The sequence below is a fragment of the Solea senegalensis genome, linkage group LG10, assembly GCF_019176455.1.
Source record: "Solea senegalensis isolate Sse05_10M linkage group LG10, IFAPA_SoseM_1, whole genome shotgun sequence".
Lineage (NCBI taxonomy): Eukaryota > Metazoa > Chordata > Actinopteri > Pleuronectiformes > Soleidae > Solea > Solea senegalensis.
The window spans coordinates 15192938-15216959 of NC_058030.1; the positions used below are offsets into that span (position 1 = coordinate 15192938).

The 24022-nt window shown below is 41.3% G+C and overlaps 1 protein-coding gene across 4 annotated transcripts in view; it reads left to right on the top strand.

Annotated features, from left to right (window-relative positions):
* The window catches only part of reln (reelin), an 80795-nt gene that overhangs the window by 42374 nt on the left and 14399 nt on the right, over nucleotides 1-24022 (top strand). For all 4 annotated transcript variants that reach the window (XM_044035783.1, XM_044035784.1, XM_044035785.1 and 1 more), the window contains exons 5-38: nucleotides 4197-4229; nucleotides 4318-4396; nucleotides 4516-4612; nucleotides 5946-5997; nucleotides 7190-7298; nucleotides 7681-7921; nucleotides 8082-8227; nucleotides 10369-10520; nucleotides 10708-10823; nucleotides 11400-11608; nucleotides 11832-11960; nucleotides 12062-12171; nucleotides 12926-12992; nucleotides 13212-13445; nucleotides 14305-14466; nucleotides 14954-15190; nucleotides 15480-15672; nucleotides 16402-16514; nucleotides 17669-17806; nucleotides 17957-18143; nucleotides 18864-19069; nucleotides 19204-19375; nucleotides 19607-19813; nucleotides 19925-20160; nucleotides 20330-20487; nucleotides 20589-20796; nucleotides 20920-20996; nucleotides 21297-21455; nucleotides 21554-21748; nucleotides 22752-23025; nucleotides 23130-23270; nucleotides 23386-23563; nucleotides 23653-23737; nucleotides 23825-24007. In XM_044035783.1, the coding sequence (XP_043891718.1) occupies nucleotides 4197-4229; nucleotides 4318-4396; nucleotides 4516-4612; nucleotides 5946-5997; nucleotides 7190-7298; nucleotides 7681-7921; nucleotides 8082-8227; nucleotides 10369-10520; nucleotides 10708-10823; nucleotides 11400-11608; nucleotides 11832-11960; nucleotides 12062-12171; nucleotides 12926-12992; nucleotides 13212-13445; nucleotides 14305-14466; nucleotides 14954-15190; nucleotides 15480-15672; nucleotides 16402-16514; nucleotides 17669-17806; nucleotides 17957-18143; nucleotides 18864-19069; nucleotides 19204-19375; nucleotides 19607-19813; nucleotides 19925-20160; nucleotides 20330-20487; nucleotides 20589-20796; nucleotides 20920-20996; nucleotides 21297-21455; nucleotides 21554-21748; nucleotides 22752-23025; nucleotides 23130-23270; nucleotides 23386-23563; nucleotides 23653-23737; nucleotides 23825-24007 (5283 nt within the window). The remainder of the gene's footprint in view (nucleotides 1-4196; nucleotides 4230-4317; nucleotides 4397-4515; nucleotides 4613-5945; nucleotides 5998-7189; nucleotides 7299-7680; nucleotides 7922-8081; nucleotides 8228-10368; nucleotides 10521-10707; nucleotides 10824-11399; nucleotides 11609-11831; nucleotides 11961-12061; nucleotides 12172-12925; nucleotides 12993-13211; nucleotides 13446-14304; nucleotides 14467-14953; nucleotides 15191-15479; nucleotides 15673-16401; nucleotides 16515-17668; nucleotides 17807-17956; nucleotides 18144-18863; nucleotides 19070-19203; nucleotides 19376-19606; nucleotides 19814-19924; nucleotides 20161-20329; nucleotides 20488-20588; nucleotides 20797-20919; nucleotides 20997-21296; nucleotides 21456-21553; nucleotides 21749-22751; nucleotides 23026-23129; nucleotides 23271-23385; nucleotides 23564-23652; nucleotides 23738-23824; nucleotides 24008-24022) is intronic.

Below are 24022 nucleotides of genomic sequence, written 5' to 3' on the forward strand. Positions count from 1 at the left end.
CATTTAAAGATTGTATTCCCAGTGAGGTTTTGAGCAAACATTTTCTTTTAAGGAAGAATCTGTTGTGCTCAAAACTTTTCACTTTAACCGACAACCCGTTACTCCAGTTCACAACAAGCTTTGGAAGTCAAAAGAAGACAGAACTAAGAGAGTAGTTTTTTTCCACCTATCAACACCTTTCTGAAAATACTTTAAATGATTGCAAGAATAAGTGCAGACAGGCAGGAGTATAAAAACAACTATAAAAATATTCAAGCCCACATGAGAGGAGCCTAGTTGGCGAATGAAGAGAGGTATGGGACTCGGTGTTAAAGAGTGCAGTTGGTGGTTGTGGGTGTTGAATGGTGATGGAGGCCGTCTATCAGCTCTATCTCCTGACAGCGTGGCCAGGAGTCCCTGCTTTCTGCCCAGCATGGCCAAGTCTACTCATTTCCAGCGAGGAAATAAATCAGGTCTTTATGGGCCTGGCTGAGTGCGCTGCACCTCAGATGGATTATTAAAGGGACATATAACTCAACGAGGCCACTGCACCCTGAGGGACGCCTGATCACAGTGCAACAGAAGGGACGGGTGGCCTCCACTCTACCACCTCCACACCACCCACCCAGTCTGTCCATCAGCCTGTTTTTGTGGCCAAATGCCAGCGTGCCTGCCATCTCCCATCGCTCACCAGCAAGAAACCTTGAGACCTCAGTTGTCTATATCTCATCGTGATTGTCTCCCTCAGCCCAGTTATTTATTCTCTTACTTTCTTGTCTCTCATTCCAGTCTTCATTCCTATCCTTGTGCTATTAATTTGATCCTTCTCGCAACTCTCTTTGTGTAATGTATGTTTTTGTTGCCTCACTTCATCAACTTAAACACGCAAGGGATTGAAAATGTCTGTGTTTTTCCCCAGGCAAGGGGATGTTTGTCTTAGATGCAGCCAAATATGTGCTCTAAACAAGCCTGTTTTCCCTGTTGTGAGGGAAACAAAAGGTCTGCTTTCACTTATTAACACAGTCAGAAAAGTTATACCATAAATCTGAAAGTAATATTCTTTTCTTCCTGTTTCCTCTACATTCACCTTTAATTATTGTTAAGATGCCACTTAAGATAACTGGTGTTCATTGAGTGGAGTGAAGTGGCTGAAATCTAACCTTGGAGGACCTTCTCTTTTTAGTCATTGTAGAAGAAAAACAACAGCATCCTGCTGCAGCCTAGTGTGTCAGTAATTGCAGCCGTCGGTTGGACGAGAGCAACTCGACTTCAAACGCTGTTCACGTCGTGAAGGATGTGAGTCAGACAAAAAGAAAACGAGAAAAAGAGCCGAGAGAGGGAGATCAGAAGAGTGGGTATAGTTTACAGGGTGGAGGGGGGAGGGGAGTGGAGATTAGAGCTGGAAGATGGAGAGAAGATTTAAAATGATATTTGCCATGCACTCTTTGTGCTGATTTGTCTGCCAAAGCTATTTTAGTTCCCACTCGCATCACCCCAGCTCTGCTCACCAGCACCTAACTGGTTTAAGTCTTGGTGTAGTTTCTTGGGAATCCCTTTCTTTTTTCGGTGATCCTGTTTATGTGTGTGCATGTCAGACAAATTGAGTGGAGTCATCTGTGGATGACAAAGCCGTCAATGTGTATTTATCTGTGAGTGTGTGTCTCGCTTTGCGTATAAGCCGCGGCCAGGGAAATGCAGGCCTTAGCAGAGATGAGCTGTTAATTGAGGGTGTAGTAATTGAAGTCTTTAAGAAAGTGAGAGGGGATTAATCCAAGTGAAACGAGTGCAACTGTCTGCTCCAGATGTGCAGAGGGTTTAGCAGAGACTGAGAGAGGCAAAACTGGTGTGGATGAAGGGCTGGGCAGCAGGGAGAGAAAGAAAGTGGGACAGCAGTAGAGTGTGATGAGGCATAGAGCAAGAAAACTGCAAATGAGGTCTTTTGGAAGCTTGAAGGGATTATCCACCACCCCCAAAAAATCTTCTGGGCGTCTCCCCAACCAAATAGCCTCACTAGAAAGACTCAGGAAAGATGGGAAAACAGTATAATACATCAAACAAACATTTATTACTGTTTGACAGTCAAAGAAGGTGTTGAATCAAGTTTAAGCACAGGAATTTTATAAAAGTTTTTAACATATTGTGAGATGAACATATGATCCTTTAAAGAATATGTCCTCTGAGATTAAGGAAACATTTCCACCGATAACAATGGCAATGGCAGTGTATTCATCATTCAAGATTTAATTTATAGCCTGCAAGTTCTGTTTATGTTAATGTTGGGCAAAAGGGAAATAAGTTTAGTTCTTCGTAGATCCATCTTTCGGTTCATGCAGAGTTGGTTCCTCAAACCTCCTTGCAACCTCTGGAGATGAATGGGAGATAGGACAATGCCTATCTAATATTTTTAATTTGGATGCACTCACTGTTTTAAACTTTAGTTGCATAACCTCCACATAGGGCCTTGAAAGTGAGAATACAAATGAGGGTTTGTTTTTTTATTGGAGCTGCATATGGAATAAACCACAATAAACACAAGAGAGTTACACAAACTAGAATTGATAGTTTATCTAAATGTGTTTTGAATCAATGGAGAATTATTGAGGGAGGAAGAGTGATGGCGAGGGAAGACGTAGGTCCTTTGATCTGTTTTAATGGGCTCCATAGTTGAGCCTGAGCCACAGCCAGAGAGTTGAACGTCAAGGCCCACCAGCACAGCAACAGCTGAACCACCCAGTTCTGTCACACAGACTACTAATACTCTAACTCCTGCAGTCAGCACGAAACTTTACTACAACCCTGTGATTAGTAAATCCATTTCTGGGAGTCCGGCATTTCAATCCATGGGGAAAAAAATTAGGGCAACTAATAAATAGTGAGAGCTTAAGATTAAAGTACAGACATTAAGAAAACATTACAGTAGTAGAAAACCTTTTTAAGTAATCCCTTCTTTGCATCACATTCTGTTGCTTATGAGGGTGCTTATATGTGCTTTCACATTTGCAAGCCTGTCTTTTACAGGTAATTTAGAAACTGCTGTAAGCTTTGGAAAAAGTCTTATGTTAAGTTAAAATAAAACTTCAGGCAAAGTCCTCTCTGTTTTATCTTGGTGTGTCTTATCAGGTGGGCAGGCTCATCTATGGCACATTATCCTTCTCTACAGTCTGAAGAAAGGTTTTCTTAAAGCACCTCACTGAACAGAGCAAAGAGGCTCAAACAGATGGAGCGGTTCACATGTTCACTGAGGTCAAAGTCACTGTTATACTCAACAGTGACTTATCTTAAAGTGAGATTTAATTTAAATTCTATAACATAGGGAACAAAAACTCAGATGAAACCGCAGTGCACAATCTGTACATTTTGTTTAATGTTGTCAGTGTATAAATCTGATATATCACTGGATCAGCTGATGCAACTCTCTGTCTAATCTGTGTCTCCTGTCATATGACGAATAGTTTGTCACGCCTTGCATTTTTCTTTCACTTATATTTACCAACTGACAGTTAGTTTCTTTAAAAGTTTAGCAAATTATGTACTTTGTTTTACATTTAGGGTGATTGTGGTTCAGTGGTAGAGCGAGTCATCTTTCCACTGGAAGGTTGAGGGCTCTCTGGCTCTAGTCTACTATAGAGTAAAGCAACTTTGATTTGTCCAAAAAAACAGTAAATAAATATATTTTCACTTTCAGGCACATGTACTTACTCAGACTGCAGTTTGCAAAGTGTTTCAAAAAATTGAGGGAATGTGAGGTCTGCGTTTTTCGTGTTTGATTAATTTATCTGTATACTCTTGAACCGTCACTCACCTCCAGCTACTTCTCAGATCTGCATATCCCCTGGGAGAGATTGATGGTTCAATGTGTTAGCTAGACAGTGGCCACAGATTACAGCACACAGGCACCTCTGGGGATGATGGCGGTTAATTGGCATTGAACCGTTAATCATGACTGCCTGGTCTTTCATTAGTGAAAGGAATTAACATCAGCCAGCAGGGAGACTTCAGACGTGACTGGCCAGGACACGGGGAAAGTTTGTTTCACTCAGAGATGATTGAAGAATTGGACCATACAGTATACCTGCAGTTACTAAGTTTTTCACTTTGTGCTTTTTCCTGTTGTTCACATATTAACATTAAACTACACAGCTACACAAAAAATAACATACCAATATACCAGTCCATTACAGACCTCACAATATTTACTCTCCTTTTCCTTGTTTTAGCACCAACAGAATCCCCACTGAGACCTAGTCTGGGTAAGTCCACATTTCATGACATGCTCTTATTTTTACATTACTTATAACATGAAAATAGTCTTAGCATATGGTTTGTGTTTGTTCATAGCGGAGCTACATGGTAAACACGCTGTGCTGCGTGATGACTTTGACTCCAACCTCCAAGGAGAGCTGGAACCCAGCATCTGGTAGGTGAAAAGGTTCAGATTCTGAGAGAGTCATTGCAGTCTTCTTCAACTTTATTTTTGTCATAACATCTTCTCTTCTCTTCTCTTCTCTTCTCTTCTCTTCTCTTCTCTTCTCTTAGGTCTGGGTGCAGTAACTGTGAGGTGGGAGAGCAGTGTGGCGTACTGATGCACGGCAGAGCGATGACTTTCTGTGAGCCGTTTGGAGAGCGAGAACTGGTAACTGCCATGCCTGACCACACTGCAACCACATAACATTTTGCAGTCAATTGACCATATATCCAAGCCGACCACACAGTAGCCGCAGCCACCTCTACAGTAAATTATAAACTCACTACAACCACAGTAGCAGGGCTGGCCCTATGCATGTTGGTGCCCTAGGCGAGATTGGGATGCAGTAGAATGCACAGTAGAATCTTGTGTTTAAAAGTGCCACAAACACCCCCCTGATTCTCCTTTGCAACATTTGAATTAGCATCTAGTTTGTAAAACAAGTTTTGCCACATATAAACATGTCCAACTGTATCTGAATGCTGAATGTATGTGATTCTAAAAACACTGAAGTGGCCCTATTCATGGTACAAACAAAAAGCATGGTGACTTTGTCCAGCTTGAGTCATTTCAGACTTTGTGTCAGTTTGTTAGAGTCAGTAACTTGTAGATCACAGCTTTTTGTGAGTTGTAGCTCTTCCAGCTGAGAAGTATCAGGATACTGCCTGACATACAATGCGGTACACATGCATACACACATCATCCATTCAAATACATCTCCTGACAGCTGCTTATAAAAAAAAAGATTCATACCCTCTTTCTGTCTTTATGAAGTTGATTCCAAGTTGTTGGTGCTGTAAGAGATGAAAGCCAGACAGCAACAGTGGACTGTTTAGTGCCTCGTGAGACTATTTACTTCTCTGATAAGCATTTGTTGTGCGTGTCATTGTTCCCAAATGTTTGATGCTGCTGCCTGGCAGCTCTTCTATCAACTGCAACAAGCATGCACATCCAGAAACACAGAAACGTTTATATAGAGTTGCCAATACACCAGAACACACACATTCAAGCACCCTGGAACCTGTCTCTCACTCCCTCTTTCAAACACTTAGACACAATAGTTTTATAATATTTACAATACATATACATGTGTGCGTGTGGGTGCCCATGCCTATAAAAGATAGCCTGTACACTATCATTGTCCATTAATAGTTTTCATTCTGTTAATAATATAATTAATGTTACTAAGGACAACAGCATTCTATAAATTATAAAGTGTAACTTAACACCAGATGAAAATGTGCTGCACATCTGGAGTCATTTAAGTTCTGACACTTTTACATTGATACAGAAATGCCTTTCGATTGGCTAAAAAAATTAAAATACCACAGTTTGATGTGGTTACATCTTTCAGTGAATCAATTATTTTCAGCTTTCAGCACCACTTTACTTTAGTGCATCAACTCACATTGGACATTCTTTCCCATGATGTATAAGCTGATATTTAGATAGTGTGATTGTTAAGCCACATCTAATTATGTGCTTTGTTTATCTTCTCTAGACAACTGTCCCTCTCAACGCCAGCACAGCCTCAGTCCTACAGTTTGCCCTGGGTGAGTATTAAATCTCCAAAAGCACTTCAATCAATTACTGCACAAAAGCAGATAACATACGTCTGTATTAGACACATTTAAACCTTGTTTTGCCCCATTGTAGGTTAGTGAAACAACTTGTACGCAGGATGTTTCTATATTTCGTTTCTGTCTCTCTTTTCTGCCTCTCTCCTTTCTATCACAATAATGAATGATTTACAGAATACTGAAAAAAAAACAGAAGGCCATGGCTGAGTTTTTAATGGTATTGTATTTTTCATGTCCATAACATGCATCTGCCAGTTCTCATGGGAACATGACGGGGTGGAAATAAGAGTACTTACACTGTCAACAGCTCTCAGCAAGCTTCTAACCCTTCTGTCTTTCAGTCTGACTTTTTTCCTCATCTCTCTGTCTAGCTGCACTTACAGATCATTAATAGGAGTTTTTGTTGAACTATTGTTGTGTGTGTGTGTGTGTGTTTGTTTGTCTCCAGGTATTGCTCATGTTATGGGGACCTAAATTTGTTCACACGGTCACATTATGGGGACAAATGCAAGTTCCCATTACATAAATTATTCAATTTTAAGGTGAATACATGTTGTGTGGTTAGGATGAGGTTAGGCCAGTATTAGTATTATGGTTATGTTTAGATAACGTCTCCAGTAAATTAAAGTTAGTCAACATAAACCACACTGTATGTGTGTTAAAGCTGCATGCAGTTGGATTTGCTAGTCTGACTTTCAAAATTGAAACAATGGACTACACTGTCCTGCGAGTGGCAGTAATGAGCCCCCCATTATTGAAGCCTGCTGGTGTGAAATGAGTGTGGAAGTGTGGGCTTCATTCAAGACATCAACATAAGCCAGTTCATTGTCTGACCTGCAATTGGCAGTACTGATTCACCTGATATTGAAGCCTGCTGAAGAGATGTAAGAGGAAGTGGAGCCTGACTGTCTGTCTCTCTGTCTGTCTGTCTGTCTGTCAACAAAATGATTGCATTTTTACGAGGGCTTATGGTGTACAGGTGCTGTGGGTGGGGAGGGATGGTGAAGAGCCCCGATTAGCTTCTTTGCCAAGGCCCCGCAGAGTCTAGGATCACCTCTGTACATAGTGGATCATCTCCCCACTGATAAAAATTCACTTGATGAAAACAACAACTATAACAGTCATATAATATCTGTTTGTCCTCTTTTATATTTATATTCTCCAGGCTCAGGCTCCTGCCGGTTCAGTTATTCAGACCCCAGCATTACTGTGTCATACAGCTTAAGTGGTAAAGCTAACACCTCAGATGACTGGATCACACTGGAGAAGATCAGGTTTCTCTCTTCCTCCACTTTCTCCTTGCTCATCTATCCCACAGTCATTCCATCTGGTATATACATACCCTCTCCCTTTTCCCTCATTCACACCTCCCCCTCTCAATTTGTCATTCCTGTCCTGTGTTTTTCATCCTTCCATCCATGCATCAGCTCTCAGACAGAAGCATAATGATACAGTCCTATAACTACAATATTTACCAACTTGTCAGTGCATGTTGTGTTTTTATTTAGACAATAAAGAAATCAAATATGTAGATTAACAAATAAAATCAGGTTTTCTGTCATCATTTCATTTCACCTTGAGTAGATACAGTGCCTCTCCATATTTATCAATTTCAGCCATATTTTACAAGGAGTGTGTGTTTTCCCTCTCTTTTAGAGCCCCTATCAACAGCAGCACAGTCATCCACCTTATTCCCCTGCCACACCAGTCTAGGACTGATGGTGTTCATATTAAATGGTCTCAAGAGTCCCCTCAAGGCCCCGAAGGCTACGAGTCCTGCTGGGGCATAGACAACGTGCTACTGGTCAATGCTGCTCACAAAGTGTCCCTCATGGAGGACAATTTGGATCCCCCGGACACTGCTAACTGGCTCTTCTTCCCTGGAGCTACAATTAAGGTATTCTGACAAGTGGATTTGCTTCAGCCCTGTCAGTAGATAGCCACTCAAAGCAAAAGGAAAACATTTACGAGTCATTTCTATGAAGAAAGCATGAATCCACTTCTTGGTGGAAGTGTTACTGAGTGCATATGTTAAGGTCTGCTTTCTTTTTGACCAGCATGCCTGTCAGTCTGAGGCCAATGCTTTGTATTTCCATGGTGGTGATGGAGTTGGCCACAGCTTTGCCTCCACCAGAGATATTGATCTGCACAGGGAAGAAGGAAGGAGCTACTGGGAGGAAGACTTTGAAAGCCCACCATCAAAGTAAGTCAAGCCAATGGTCACATTTAGTTTATTAATGTGACTAACTTACATTGTTTCTAAAGCACTGCAAAGAGTACATTGAAATTCAGTGCCATAAAAGTACAACAAAACAATTTCAGGAAAAGGTCAGACTAATTAAACCTCCATATAACCACGAGTAATACTTTATTAAAATGCCAGTCCATACAGATTTATAGTTTTTAAAGCCTTTTTAAAATGTGTCACCGTCTCAGCTCAGGGGGAGTTTGGAGTTCAACAGCAATGAAACTAATGTAGTAAAACTAAATTTGGTTGCCAGACCTGGGGGAATTGTCTTTTATGGTGCTAAAAGATCAAAATATAATAGGCAACTATATATGGCTGTAAAGAAAGTTGATATGTAGGATTTTTTTAGTATGCTATCTTTGCTCTGCTCTTTCTCTTAGTTTTTGTTTATCCATGGGCTTTGACACACGTCACTTGTCATGTCAAGCATGCAACACACAGCGCTAAACAAGTTTGTGTCAAACTCACACAAGGTAATGCAATGCCTGCTGGTGCTACAGAGACAGTAGTGCATCTGTTAAGAATGCACACACACACACATAGAAGCAAACACACAATAACAGTGGACAGCAAGGACACACCATCAGAAGCTCAGCAAGAAGGAGAGAAAAAATAGAGAGAGATGATAGATAGATAGATAGATAGTGTATCTGCCATGAATGTAATTAACAGGCCTCATGCACCAGGTCTGTCACAACATTTTTCCATTAATGAGAGGGACCTCAAACAAGAGTGTGTTTCTACATTCACCCTGTGCCCCCGCACCTTCCTGCAGCATACCAACATGCTTCACCGCATGCTTGCTCTCACCCATCAGGTGCCACGAGCTGACACGTGTTTCAAGTAAGCAGGAAAGGTTGTGTGGTGATGGCACACTCTCCTAAGTGTCATTTAAGCCAACACTCACGATGACAGAAGCACACCAGGCTGTACTCTGCATGACAGAGAATAGAGAGGAAGAAGGGGGAAAGGAAAGGGGGTAGAAAGGTAGTGAGGGAGGGGCAGAGGAACACAGGAGAGGGCTGACACACTGAGTTAACTTCTGTCATTGCTAATGAGGAGCCTCTCTCCACTGTGCAGAAGTATGTAAATGTGGGTGGGTATGTTCTTTATGTGTGAATCCTCTGCCAGGTGATATATAATCAGTATTCCTAGGATTGAGTGTTTGTTCATCGGCAAGATGCAACTCAGGAATAGTGTGTATATCAAATAATGTGTGTTAATGTCTTCTAACGTCTCACTTGGGGTTAAAATGTGGTTACGGTTAAGTGCTAAAATTGCAATATATGCAAGCCTCTCCATTTCCTTGTTTTTCTATTTTTAAGCTCTACATTGTACTCTATATCCACAGTGACTTGTGTTACTCAAATCATTTTGTTTTTTAATTACATTAAGACCATTAACAAACTGTAAAATTATCTAAAAATAGTTTGTTGGAAATGTTAATGCTGTTGAAACGAAAGACTTACACAGACACAGCATCATTAAATGTTACTCTAAACTCACAAAAGTTACAAATTAATTTGAATGCATGTACCGTAGGTCCTGCTCAGCTCAGAGTATACTTGTTGCAAAATCATAATTCAGGACTTCATTACATTATACTGTACATACTAGTATTATTTAAAAATCCAAAATTGTAATACAAGGCATTTTCAACCTATTGTCAATGATGAAAAATAAAAGTGGTAAAAATTTTACAAATAACCTTTCATGCTAAATCACAATACAAAGTGCTTAACAGTCACATACAAAATAAAATACAATTAAATGCAAAACACTGCTATAAAATTAACAAAATATGATTAAACAAGTCATTTAAAATTGTGTAAGAAATAATACAATAGTAATACAAAAGTAAATGCTAAACTTAAAAGTTAGGTCTGGGGATTACTTTTAATAATAAATGTGGTGTTTTAAGTTAGAGTAGCTCTGCTCGCCTGCAACCAGGTGGTTAAACAGTATGTGAGCGATCACCATAGACACCATGATACAGTATATTTAGGTAACACCCTATTTGTAAAATAAATATACACTATTTGAGACACTTATTTTCCTTACTAAACTAACCCTCCCTGTCTGCATTTTTCATCCAGCTGGGACATAGAGGGAGCTGTTTATGGGACCCAGTGTGGAGAGATTGAGTCGGGGTCAGCCCTCGTTTTCGAGAAGGAGGGCCGCAGGAGGGTGTGCACCCCTCACCTCGACACCACGTCTTTTGGAAACCTCCGCTTCTACTTTACCATGGGTATTGAAATCCTCAATCTTTCATACTTTTTCATTAATTTGCATTCAGCAAAAGTGAGTAACACTAGATCTACTTGTAGTGAGACTATGTTCTTGTTATGATCCTTCTCTTTAAGGTTGTTTAAAGTAGTATTTGGTGCACACATGTATTACGTTGCATAAACATACTAAAGTGTATTTGTCTTTAGGTGGTGGCAGCTGTGATCCAGGAGAGTCCCATGAGAATGATGTCATTTTATTTGGGAGGTTTGAAGGCAGAAGGGAACGTGTGGTGCTCGACACCCTTTCATACTCGTCATACAGGGTAAGATATACACAACATACGCTGTACACACACACAAAAATATTCCTTCTCAGTATTCAGTGGTCTTTCACTGTATTCATTTATTTAAATCTCATGGTGACAGCAGTGTGAGCCTGTTATGGTGAGTGGGTTTTCACTGTTTTACACTGAAGCCAATTTTATTTCTACTATGCACTCAGATTTCTTGAAATCATTCAGAATTAAAACTTTTTAATTTCTTTTGACAGTGCAAATGTTTGAACTCTGTAATATCTGTTTCTAGTGTTATAGTATTAGCAGCCTTTCTGATAAACAGTTACAATTTTTCAAGCAAAAATGTCAATCTTATCGTGAATGTGTGCTTGTCTTTGTTTTGTGTGACAGTAATTTAAATATTGTTCCAAATCTTGAACTTTGTGGAGCTGTGATTATGACTCTTCTCTATAATTAATACCAACTAACTATTATTTAAGTAAGTAATAAAGTAAATAAATAGCAGATCATTGATCACAAATTCAAATTCATTAAAATGATACAGTAGCATCGGCCCTCTGTCCCCTCTGATCTATTCATTCATACATTTCTTTCCTCTTTCAGACTCCTGCAGTGGTATCAGTGGCACTGCCCACTGAGCTACAGACACCAGTCACCCAGTTCTGCCTAGAGCAGCGGTCGCACGGGGGAACCAATCGTCATGTGTGGGCTGTGGATTTCATGCAGCTGCTACCTGTGCTTCCTGGCACGCAGACACACGTTGCTCAATTCTCCATCAACCTAGGCTGTGGCTCCTACCAGCCTGCCAACAGGTGTGACACACTCTGAACCTTGTGTAGACAGAGCGTTTGTTGTAAAAAAATTAATAAATAAATAATGTATAGTGCTGCAACAATGGAGACCCTACACCCAAAGTGAGACACCCTAGATTTATTTGAAGTTACACCAAATCACAGTGCAGTTTAAAAAAAGGAGCTGTCCAATCCAGCTGTTGATTTTTTCAAGATTACAATGTTCTATGTTCACTTTCAATAGCGTGAGTCTGGAGTTCTCAACCAACCGCGGTCGCTCATGGTCTCTGCTACACACCGAGTGTCTGCCAGAACTCTGTGCTGGACCCCATCTACCTCACAGCACCATTTACTCTTCTGACAACTACAGCGGGTAGGAATGAACACGAACATCTGTATGTGTGTGGGACTTTGTCCTCTTGTCAATTACAAAGGATGTACTGTAAGTCTGCATTAACATTTGCTTCTCTTCAGATGGACTAGAATTTCTATCCCTCTGCCCAATGCTGCCCTGACAGAGACAACACGGTTTCGCTGGAAGCAGTCTGGCACGGGAACGGGCAACATGTGGGCCATAGACAATGGTTAGGATGATACAGACAGGTCACATGGTTCAAGGTTTATTAGTGTTGTCCAAGCACCAAGGTTTTTGCTGATCTGTTGTGTCTGTCATTCACACCGGGTGTGTGTCTCCTGCTCGTTAGACGCTCTGAAGCTTATGCTATATTTTACAGTTTGCCTTTGAAAATCACAATACATGCTATTAAAAACTAAAACAAAAAAAACCTCTGTGCCCAACTACAGTAAATGCCAGGACTCTTTAATATGAAGCCATTCATCCATCAATGATACGCATAAATGCTTTTACTTTGGAACAGTCAAGTGACAGGATGTGCTGATGGTAAAACTGAGTTATAAGATCATTTCACTGTATTTTTTGCAGTGAAATGTTCATAGGTCTTTTCCCAAAGAGAGCCACGCAGCTCACTCGTTATCCTGTGTGAAATGTATCCAGTTTGAAACCTCAGAACCTCAGACAGGCACCAACCTGTAAGAGCTGATTCATTTAAATATTGAAGGGGATAATATATATATATCTAAAAATGACAGTGAAGGGCACATAAATTGTGTATCTCTACATGGTTGCTACACCACATTGGTGCACCATTGTCTCCCTTACCCTTGTTTTGATGTAATGTCTCTTACAAACGTATTGCTGATTAGTCTCATAAGGCTGCACTGTGTTTAGGGTCACAAAAATGTATTATTGCTCAGCTTAACATGAAAATGTATCTGTTGCTGTAAAATGTAATTCATTTGTGTTCTGTATATTATCAGTGTATATTGGTCCAGCCTGTCTTCGTTTCTGCTCGGGGAGAGGACACTGTTCCCGCACAGGCTGCAAGTAAGCACCTGCTTTTTATTAAGCCAAATAAATCCAGAGCAGGCCTGCTCGTTATCTGCCTAATGCCTCACAGCACCAATCACCATTCAGAATTAATCAAATTGTATTGTGATTATGATTTATTAATGGAATTTCATTATCTCTCTCGACTTTTTTTTTATTACATGCTTTATTATTTGTAATGCCTCTCAACTCTCAACTCCTCTTTCTACCTCCCAGATGTGACCCAGGCTTCAGTGGTCCAGCCTGTGAGCTTGCCTCTCAGACCTTCCCAGCTTTCTTGTCAGAGGGATTCTCCAGCCCACGCCTCTCTTCCTACCACAGTTTCTCTTCCCTTCGTGGGGCAGAGGTCAGCTTTGGCTGCGGGGTGCTGGCCAGTGGCAAGGCTCTGGTCTTCAACAGGGACAGCAGGAGGCACCTGGTCACTGCCCCATTAGACAGTTCCCAGGCAAGGTAATGTGCTGGAAAAGAACCCCAACATCATTTTGTGTGGTATATACATGGACACCTAAGAGAGTGAAAGGAGCACACAAAGCAAATGTGTGCTGTCAGCAGACAACCATGGCTTGTCTTCATAAGGAGTTTTATGTCTAAAAGATTCTGCAGATGTTTCAGTCAGTCACTCTCTCCTGCTTCATCAATCCCCTCTTTCCCTCAAACTCTCTGTCGATGTATTACGATTGCAGGGAGGACTACAGATGAGAGGAGAGATGAAAGCAATGATACAAAAGGGGAGAAAGAAAGATAGAGGGAGGGATGACTTTAGTTATGGTATCTGTGTTAAATTGATTATGTCCGTTGCAGCTCTCATTGTGCACCTGATGGCCATATTTAATGCTATCATTTTCCTAGTTGACTGAGTGAACAGCTGCCTAAAGAGGAAATTTCCCCACTGAGGGAAGCACAGCAAGGACAGAGAGTGTTGGGAGACAGGTAGTGAAGACTGATGATTGAAATTATAATAAGTAAAGTAAATGTTCTAATATGGACAATCATGTGAACAAAACACAGATGAATACATACATAGACAAGACAAATAGTACATTTTGACTATATACAGTTAACATGAGGCAGATGTGAATTATCTCCGTCTTATTCTTTTCTTCACTCCTCCTCATCTTATCTAATTGTCTCCTCCTTAATTTAATCATCTCATCTCTCACCTCTTCACTCTGCTCTACTGTTTATCTACACTTTCATCTTTTTGTTGATCACTTTCTCGCAATCTTAATCTTTTTTACGCAATGTCTCAACTGTCGTTTTACTTCTCTTTGCAACTCTTTTTCCTTTTTCTCACTTTGTCTTTCTGCAGATACCTGCAGTTCACTCTTCGGCTTGGCAGTCGTAGCATCCTGAGCTCATGTCCTGCTCCAGACCAACCAGGAGAGGGTGTCCTGCTGCATTACTCTTCAGACAATGGCATTACCTGGACACTGTTGCAGCACTACGCTTACCAAGGCTTCCATGAACCAAGGTATACGCTGTGCTTAGTGTGTGTGCACATGCACAGGCACACAGCCTGTATGCTCATAAGTCCATAGAGAGAGACACTTTTAGTCCATTAACACACACATTTTCCTTGTTAATGGTGTGCTGGATATTTAAGCCAGTGTGACCCACTGAGTCAGGCAGTGCTATCCATGTGAGTAATGAAGACAAAGTGGGCTCGCTTCCAGCTGCACAGGCCAGGTCTCAGAGCTCATCATCACCTCAAGGAAGGTCAAGGATGGTCAATGAGTTAGGGACAAGCTTGAGACACATATCTGGTGAAAGGTGCAATCCAGGTTCTTGTATGTTGTATAAAAACACTATTATACAGGACAGGAAGAGAGGTCTATAAGAAAGTGAAATAGAACAGAATATACTGTAGTGCTAAATCTGCAACAGACTTATAATGTGACAATAAGACATTCACACGTGCCAATGAAATTCAGTTGTAATACTTGATTATTCTCAAATAGGATCGTGTCAGTTGAGCTCCCAGCTGGTGCCCGGAAGTTTGGTGTGCAGTTTCGCTGGTGGCAGCCATACCATTCAGGCCGCGGTCAGGACGTGTGGGCCCTGGATGAAATCAGCATGACCTCTGTATTGTTCAACACCATAAGTCTGGACTTCAGCAATGTGTTAGACGTTACCCAGAGTCTTGGTTTCTATCTTGGCCATGTCCAACCCTACTGCCAACACGACTGGACACTCAGGTAGACCTACTGCTCTGATTAGGGCAACAATGGAGTCATTTTGTCATTTGGGTTTAATCATGCAGTAATACATTATTTTAATATTACAAAAAAAAAAGTTTCATTAGTTGCTTTGTCTATTTAAGCCACAGTAGCCACTGTAATTGAAATCAACTGAAAGTAGCATGTGGACAAACTTGTGCCATCAGAAAAAAATTGACAGATGCTAAAGTGTCATTATCATTCTGCACATGTTTGCAGTAATGTTCCACAGCATCTCACATGTGATACCCTTTCTGTTGTGCCCCAGTTTCTCTGGTGAGCCCAGCCCTGGCTCCAGTATCCGTTATGTGGAAACTCAGTCAATGCAGATCGGCGCTTCATACAGTCTGCAGTTCTCACTGGTCATGGGCTGTGGCCGCGAACCCTCGCCTCACATCGACACACAGGTCCGCTTGGAGTTCTCCACTAATCATGGCCTCACATGGCACCTGGTCAAAGAGGTAAGGAGTGTGAAAGATATCCGCCCCATGTTGAGTGATTGTTAACATCTGGTTTCAGCAGCCTCACTCACACCTTTGTTTAGAAGTCATCCTGAAGAGTGAGAAGGAAAGTTATCATGTATTCATGATCATGAATATTGATTTATCTATTAGAGCCTAGGTAATAATGTGTAGATAATGACAGCCCTTTAATGTGGTACTTGTTTCAGATGGGAAATTATCAAATTGACTCTCTATAATTCTGCTATTAGCAAATACATGACACTACTTGAATCAGCAAGCAGATTATCTTCCCATGATTCAACAAAGACTCTGAGTGATCACAACTGGCTCATAAATATTCATAAGGCACCAAAGTATCTGTCAAGATTTTATTGCCTTTGAAATTGAATAGAGCATAATGAGCATTCCATCAGCAAATGTTCTCTATTTCCCTCATGTGCATGAAAATGCAGTCATCAGGCAAGTGCAGAATGTAAGTCACTGGATGTCCTGTGCTGTTAATCTTAGCATGTCTTCCATTGTTCAAAGTCAGATATACTGTAATTCTTATATGCATATGAGGCTGATCAAGTTTTATTGTGTATATACTGTATTGTGTTGTTTTAGAAGGATTATGTCAGAAAATAAAATCCACAATAGTAGTATAGTATTTAGAAATTCAGAAATCAACATTTAGCAAAGGATGAAACATGTATCGTAATGAAACCCCTCATTTCCTTGACCTAGGCCTGTCTGCCTGGCATGCCAAGCTGTTCTGAGTTTACAGCTCCAAGTGTCTACCATCCGTCTGAGTTCAAAGACTGGAGACGCATCACTCTGTCTCTGCCACAAAAAACATGGTAAGTAATACGTCTCTGTACAATAGACAAAGACTACAAGGTTCAGAAAGGTTCTTGGTTTTGTGTTAAAATGGGAAATTGCAACACAGGTGTGGCATAAAACTAAAAAGAACATACTGCAAAACATCCACACTGTCAGTGATTGCACATTCACAGATACACTCATAATGTATCTATACACATTTATGCAAAGATCAGACACATTGTAGCCACAACTATTAACACTCATGAAAAGAGAGGTTTTAATCTCCACTCTCTCTCAGTCAGACTCAATTTGGTTTTGCAGTCACAACCATTTCCTGAGGCATAACATTGTCAGGGAGACAGGGAGAAAATGTTGTCATACTTTTTCTGTTTGGTTTACCACTTACTTACTGCTAAGTGTTTTTGCTATAATTTTCTAGAAAAACATTGTCCCCCCCAAACGTGGGTCTGAAGGTTTCCTCCAGCTCTGTTTTCACTTCTTTATTTAATGTGGCACTGATTCTGGCTGTTTGAGCTGATCTTATCTGAGTAACATGGTTTATCTTACACTTTTCACTTTGGTAGGGTTTTGTAAAATTACTTTTTATTAGGCTTATAAAACGAAGCATTTCATTTCACATTTTACTTGATATGTTTTGTAAAAAATACTTACTTATAAAAATACACATTTTATCAACACATACTGTATAATCAAGTAAACCTTCCGCATTGAGCACTGCGACCTCCACCTCCCAATCTATTTCCCAGCTCCTAAATAACGGTGGTCAGATCCCCGGCAGTGTGAGATTAGAGGTCTTCGGGTCAAGGCAGTAAATAATAAAACGGTCATGGCTTGCTCAATATGATCAGAAGATGGGCTGAGTTATTATAAGTCCCATTGCAGAGCACAAAATCTTCCCTGCTTTAAAACACACCCAACATGTTTGACTATCTACACTTCCAGTGAGCTTCGTCATCACTGTATAAGCAACAAAAAATGAACACTAAAAGGCACATACATGTACAAATGTGTACCTGCATTGCACACACTCACACATTTTACATTTACCTTTCATTGACATTCATTTCATTAGGGTTAAACTTACCTATAGTGAGACAAATAAATTGAGCTCTGTGTGTGTGCGTGTGCGTGTGCGTGTGCCTGTGTGTGTGTGTGTGTGTGTGTTCAGGTCCAGTGCCACACGCTTCCGTTGGATCCAAAACTACTATGGGGAGCAGGATGAGTGGGCTCTGGATGACATCTATATCGGTCAGCAGTGTCCTAACATGTGCCATGGACATGGTTGGTGTGATCATGGACACTGCAGGTTAGCTTTAACATGCAGTCACACAAACATTGAGACTTCCTGAGGTTTTTCTCCATTACTTTTTTCTCAGCACTTAATACCGAGGGACCTATAAATATATTTTGATGGATGTGTGTGGGATCCATATTAAATCACTGTCTTCTCTCACAGATGTGATGACGGCTTCTCAGGACCAGACTGCCAGCCCTCTTCCCCCCTGTCCTCCAGTGTTCTTTCTGACTTTGAGTCCCAGGATATACTGCTGGCCACTTGGCAGGAGGTGATTGGTGGAGAGGTGGTCACCCCTGACATGGGATGTGGAGTGGTCTCGTCTGGATCATCTTTGTACTTCAGCAAGGTGGAACAAGCAAAATCTTCTTTTTGTTTTTTTTTTGTTTGTTTGTTTTTTTGCTAGCTTTCGGTTTTGGTGTAAATCCAGATCCAGATGTGGCTGTAGGAACCATTTCTAAACATTATTTTTCAAAAACCAAAATTATGTATATAAAACAATATTTAATTGTTTTAATGTATTTTGTCTTCTGACTCAAGACATACAAACCCTGTTATAAAACCCAGATCTGAGAGTCTCCAAACTTTGTGGATGTAAGCATAAGACTTAAATTCAGTCACACAGTGCCTGCAAATGAATTGATCTGGATGACTGGATGGGCAGTTTTCAGACAGCTGCATGCCTCTAATAAATTGTAGTAGACTCACTTCTAAAAAAAATAGGGAAGGCTCTCAGAGAGTGCAAACCCAGACTGCAGTTTTCCTAGAATTTCAATGCACTCCCCTATCTCACAACGTTAACAGTTGTTTATAAACAAAGCCTGAATTCAGTTCTATTTGTGTCCTTTGGTCATAACCTTTATCCCCAGAAAATATCATTAAAATATGCAATTAAAATTTTTTATGCTGGAATGTGGCTGGAAACATAACTTTCTTGTTGGAGGTACCAATAATACTACTAATAATATATGAGTGCTGGGAAGTGGTGATGATAAACTGAAAAATAATACATCATTTATGTCCTCTTCTACTTCATCCGTAATAATATGTACATGCATTTTGTTGTCAGGCTGGGCTGAGGCAGCTTGTGAGCTGGGACCTGGACACTGAATGGGCGGAGTTTGTGCAGTTCTACCTGCGAGTGGGTGGAGATTGGGCAGAGTGTAACCAGGCAGACAGCAGAGAGGAAGGAGTGTTGCTGCAGTACAGTAATGATGGAGGAATCAGCTGGGGTCTCATTGCTGAGATGTACTTCACTGACTTCACTAAACCTCGGTGAGAATCCTTGGAATGAAGGAAGGATTAAGTAGGAAAATGACATGTCACATTTTGATAAAAGTGTATTAAATGTGTATGTGATGTTAGAACTGGCACTAACCCATCACATCTGCTTCTTCTACCACTCTCAGCTTTGTCCACTATGAGCTTCCCTTGGCCTCTAAAACACCCTCCACAAGGTTTCGCTGGTGGCAGCCTCTTCACTCTGGGGAGGGCTACGACCAGTGGGCAATTGATGATGTCATAATTTTGTCAGAGAGGGAGAAACACATCATCCCCATGGCCAATCCAACGCTACCACAGGTCAGGAATCAGTTTGAAGTTTAGTTTTCCTGTAATTTATAATTTGTGGTCCAACCTTGTGCAGCATCTTTGGTTTCATCGTGATGCATTGCTTCTTGTGTTGTAAATTGAAGTGTCTGGATGCACAAAAAGGTGTATCCATCTATCTTTCAAGAAATGTGCTGTGCTGCAGACACCACGGCCTGACTGTGCACACAAAACACTAAATGTGTCCGCCTCCTGTTTCTATAGAACTTTTATGAGAAGCCAGCATTTGACTACCCTCTGAACCAGATGAGTGTGTGGCTCATGCTGGGTAATGAGGGGATGGAGAAGGAAAGCAACAACAGCTTCTGTGCCACAACACCCTCTGCCATGGTGTTTGGGCGCTCCGACGGGGACAGAGTAGCTGTCACCAGGGACCTGGCCCTGCGTTCTGGCTACACCCTGCAGTTCAAGGTACTAACATGGGAAGTGTGAAAACTGGAGAGGAAATTTTAAGGGTTTGCAAAAAAACAACTGCAAATTGGAATTAAAACATGTTTTTGATTTTCCTTTAACTGTTCCCAGCTGAACATCGGCTGTGAGTCAGAGTTCAGTGCATCTGCTCCAGTCCTGCTGCAGTACTCCCATGATGCCGGTCGATCTTGGGCCCTAGTGAGGGAGGGTTGTTACCCAGGAACCCCAGGAGTAGGAGTATGTGAGGGCAGTGGCCGTGAGCTTAGACAACCCACTGTCTACAACACTGGAGACTATGAACAATGGACCAGGGTCACTGTGGTTATACCACGCAGTGTTGCAGCCAGGTAGCTATGGTAACAAAGTATGCCATTGCTATGATAAATAGAAGTTTCAACCATCTTCAGACCCATTTTTAATAGTAGTAGATTAGCTACTTTAATTATCACCACTATCCTTTTACACATTCACCATATCCCACCCCTTGCTTTAATCTGCTTCCTCTCATTTTAACAGTAAAACCAGGTTCCGCTGGTACCAGGAGAGCAGCGTGTACAGAGATGCTCCACCTTTTGCCTTGGATGGGGTCTACATCTCAGAGTCCTGTCCAAACCATTGTGGGGGACATGGAGATTGCATCTCAGGAGTCTGCTTCTGTGATATGGGATACACAGGTTCAGCACCATATAGGAAATTAAGAAGAATAAAACTAAAAGAAATGCCTTATTTTCAAAAAATAATTAATTTTGTTTTACCTTGTATTTTTTTCCCATAGTTGAGCAGGATAGTTGTGTACCATCTGTAGCCAGTCCCACAGAGCTTACTGAAGGCTTTGAGGGGAAGCTAAGCCCTCTTTGGCAGAGCCTGAGTGGAGGACAAGTTGGAAGTGGTTGTGGCATAATTGGTGAGGGAAAGGCCCTTTACTTCAGTAGCCCTGGGAGGAGAGAAGCCCGCACTGTGCCTCTAGACACCAGCAACACACGGTGAGTGGAATTCATATCCACAAATTTCTCAGATGTAAAAAATAAATCAATAAAATAACCATAACACTTACCCATTTGTTTTAAGCTAATTCAAGTTATTAAGGTGTCACTGTGCACATACAGGTTGGTCCAATTCTATGTCCGCATTGGCAGCAAAAGTTTGGGACCCACTTGCACCAGGCCTCGTTCCCGCAATGAAGGTAATTATCAGCACAACACTGCAGCACTTAGTGAAGAGACAAAGTGTTTCCCCTTGTCTGTTCACTTCTGTTCAACAGTGAGCAGATTGCAGATCTCTAGCCTGCAGCAGTAATGATGTCTCAGTTTCTGCACTGTTAGATAAAATGTTCTAAAACCAGCTTCTTATAGCTTGTCTGTAATAATTACGTCCTGTGTACAAGTATTTGATTCTACTGCATATTGTTTAATTGTTTCATATCTGTATGTATGGAGAATTTGTTACCACAGTGTCATTCACTCACTATGCTCTATAATTCTAGGTGTCATTGTGCAGTTTTCCACCAACAATGGTGTGCAGTGGCAGTTCCTGAGGGAGCTAGACTTTAGTTCCTTCCTAGAGCCCCAAGTGGTGACCATTGAGCTGCCACCTACAGCCAAAACCCCTTACACTGTATTTCGGTGGTGGCAACCACAACAGGGTAAGTGCACTATTATACTATGTATCAAAAAGTGCATAAAAATGACATTTTCTTTATTTCATGTTTTCACTTTTAGCACTTCCTCTCCTATCTTGTAGGGAAACACTCTGCCCAGTGGGCTCTGGATGATGTCTTGATTGGTATGAACGACAGCTCCAGAACAGGATTTCATGATAAGTTCGATGGCACAACTCCTCTGAGGCACAACTGGTACCGCATTCAGGGTGGAGAGGTGACTGTGGACTGTTTGTCTCTGGACACAGCCCTTACCTTCAACTCTGAGGCCATTGATAGTAAGTCACATGCATTATTGTCCATAAGCAGACACACAGAAACCTTGATAGGTCCTAGACTGGCTTGGGAAGTGTGTGTTCAGAAAATAAATACCATCTTAACAATCACTGTCAAGTGGCCACCAAGTAAAACACTGAAGTGAGCAGAGCTGCTGAGTATGTTGACGTGAATCAATAAGAAGCCGGATGTTGCAGAAAAGCAGCTGGGCAGCTCAGTTTGCTTTTTTTGTGTTTTTTTAGTTTACGTGACAAAATATAAACTTTACATATCAAATATATACATGCTTAGACACATTTAATAACACAGATGCATCATTTGTATTCACACACACTCAAACACAAACAAACCACAAGTGGTTGTACAGGGACATCGCAGTATTACCCACAACAGGCGGAAATTAAATCACCCATTCACTGTGGCGCCGCGCATCCTGCATTATTAACGAGTGCAGACCTGATTGAACATCCTGCCTGTTATTTATGCCTGCATCATGCTGTGAGTGGATTTACTTTGCACAAATATTACATTACAACTGGGCCGATCCGTTAAGTGTGCAAAGCAAGAGCAATTTGGCAATACATCTATAAAGGTAAAGCTCCTGTGTGCCTCTTTGCACACATACAGCTCTGATTGTCAGGCTTGATGGCTCTTCAGCAGTATCTATTATATTCAAGGTTATATTTGCATTTGGAATTTATGATTCGGTAAACACCTTTTGTTTCATGTGACACTGATGTGGAAATTAAATAATGATAAATGAAGAGAAAGACAAATGGGTTTTAAATAAGATATGAATGGAGCTTGCTAAGTGCAGTCTTGAACTGTATTTTATAGCATGAAAAATAATCCTCATGTGGTAACCAAGTGTGATTTCCAGCAAACATGTCAGTTTACAGACATCAATCTTGTGAAGGTGCCATTGAAGGAAATAAACTGTGTAGATGCTAGAGTGAGGTTAGAATAAATGTGAACAAATGCAGCATCGTCACACTCTATCTGCAGAAAAGCCAAGGTATGCAGAGAGCTGGGACTTTGAGGTATCAGGCTCATCATTCCTGCAGTTTGAGCTGAGTATGGGATGCAGCAAGTCTACTTCCTTCTCCCATGGTGTGCGGTTGGAGTACTCCACAGACTGTGGTCGTCACTGGTCTCTCATTACTCCAGAATGTGTGCCCCCAGCCATTGGCTGTGCCGGTTTTACTCAGAGTTCCATCTATACCTCAACTCAGTACAAACACTGGAGGAGGATCACTGTCTACCTGCCAAGTGCTGCCAAGTATGTTTTTAACTCCTATACCTCCAAATAGTTCAGTGTTTTTGCTCAAAATACATGAACTCCACAGCGCACTTTTTGTTATAACTTGCTGTTGAATCACTCAGTTCCCCCAGAACTCGGTTCCGTTGGATCCAGACCCACTTTACCCCAGGGGCAGAGGGCTGGGCATTAGATAACGTGTTACTAGCACCTGGGTGTCCCTGGATGTGCTCTGGACATGGTCTGTGTGACAACGGGCGTTGTATGTAAGTGATCCTGGCTTTTATACACAGCTGATTGTAATTTTTCTTATTTTTTTACATATATTTTTGTTTGTTTAAATGTTACTTACCCTTTCCTTTTTCATTCTTCCTTACACAGGTGTGACAAGGGTTATGGAGGAGCTCACTGTGTGCCTTTAATATCTTTGCCATCTGTCCTGAGAGAGGACTTTAATGAGAACCTACAGCAGGAGATGTGGCCTGAGGTGTATGGAGCAGAGCGGGGAACTCTGAATGGAGAGCCTCTTAAATCTGGCACAGCTCTTATCTTTAAAGGGGTAAGGGGGTCATACATACCATGCAGAGAATTAAACCACATAAACACTTAGAAAACTTAAGATCTCAATGTAAACTTTGTTTCTTGCAGGATGGTCTGCGAATGATAGTGTCACGTGACCTGGACTGCTCCAACACTCTCTATATCCAGTTCTCCTTTAAATTCATCACTAAAGGTACAACATATACTGTTTTGTGTATCAATGATTACATATTCTTTATTAAATGGTGTTGTAATTGTTCATTTTGTGGTCTTGTTGTAGGTGTCCCAGAGCGCTCCCACTCAGTGCTGCTGCAGTACTCGGTGAACGGAGGAATCAGCTGGCTGTTGTTGGATGAATTTTACTTTCCAGCTTCCACTGACACGCTGTTCCTCCACCTGCCACTGCCAGCCAGTGCTCAGACCAATGCCACCCGCTTTAGACTCTGGCAGCCTTACAACAGTGGTGAGTGGACACACA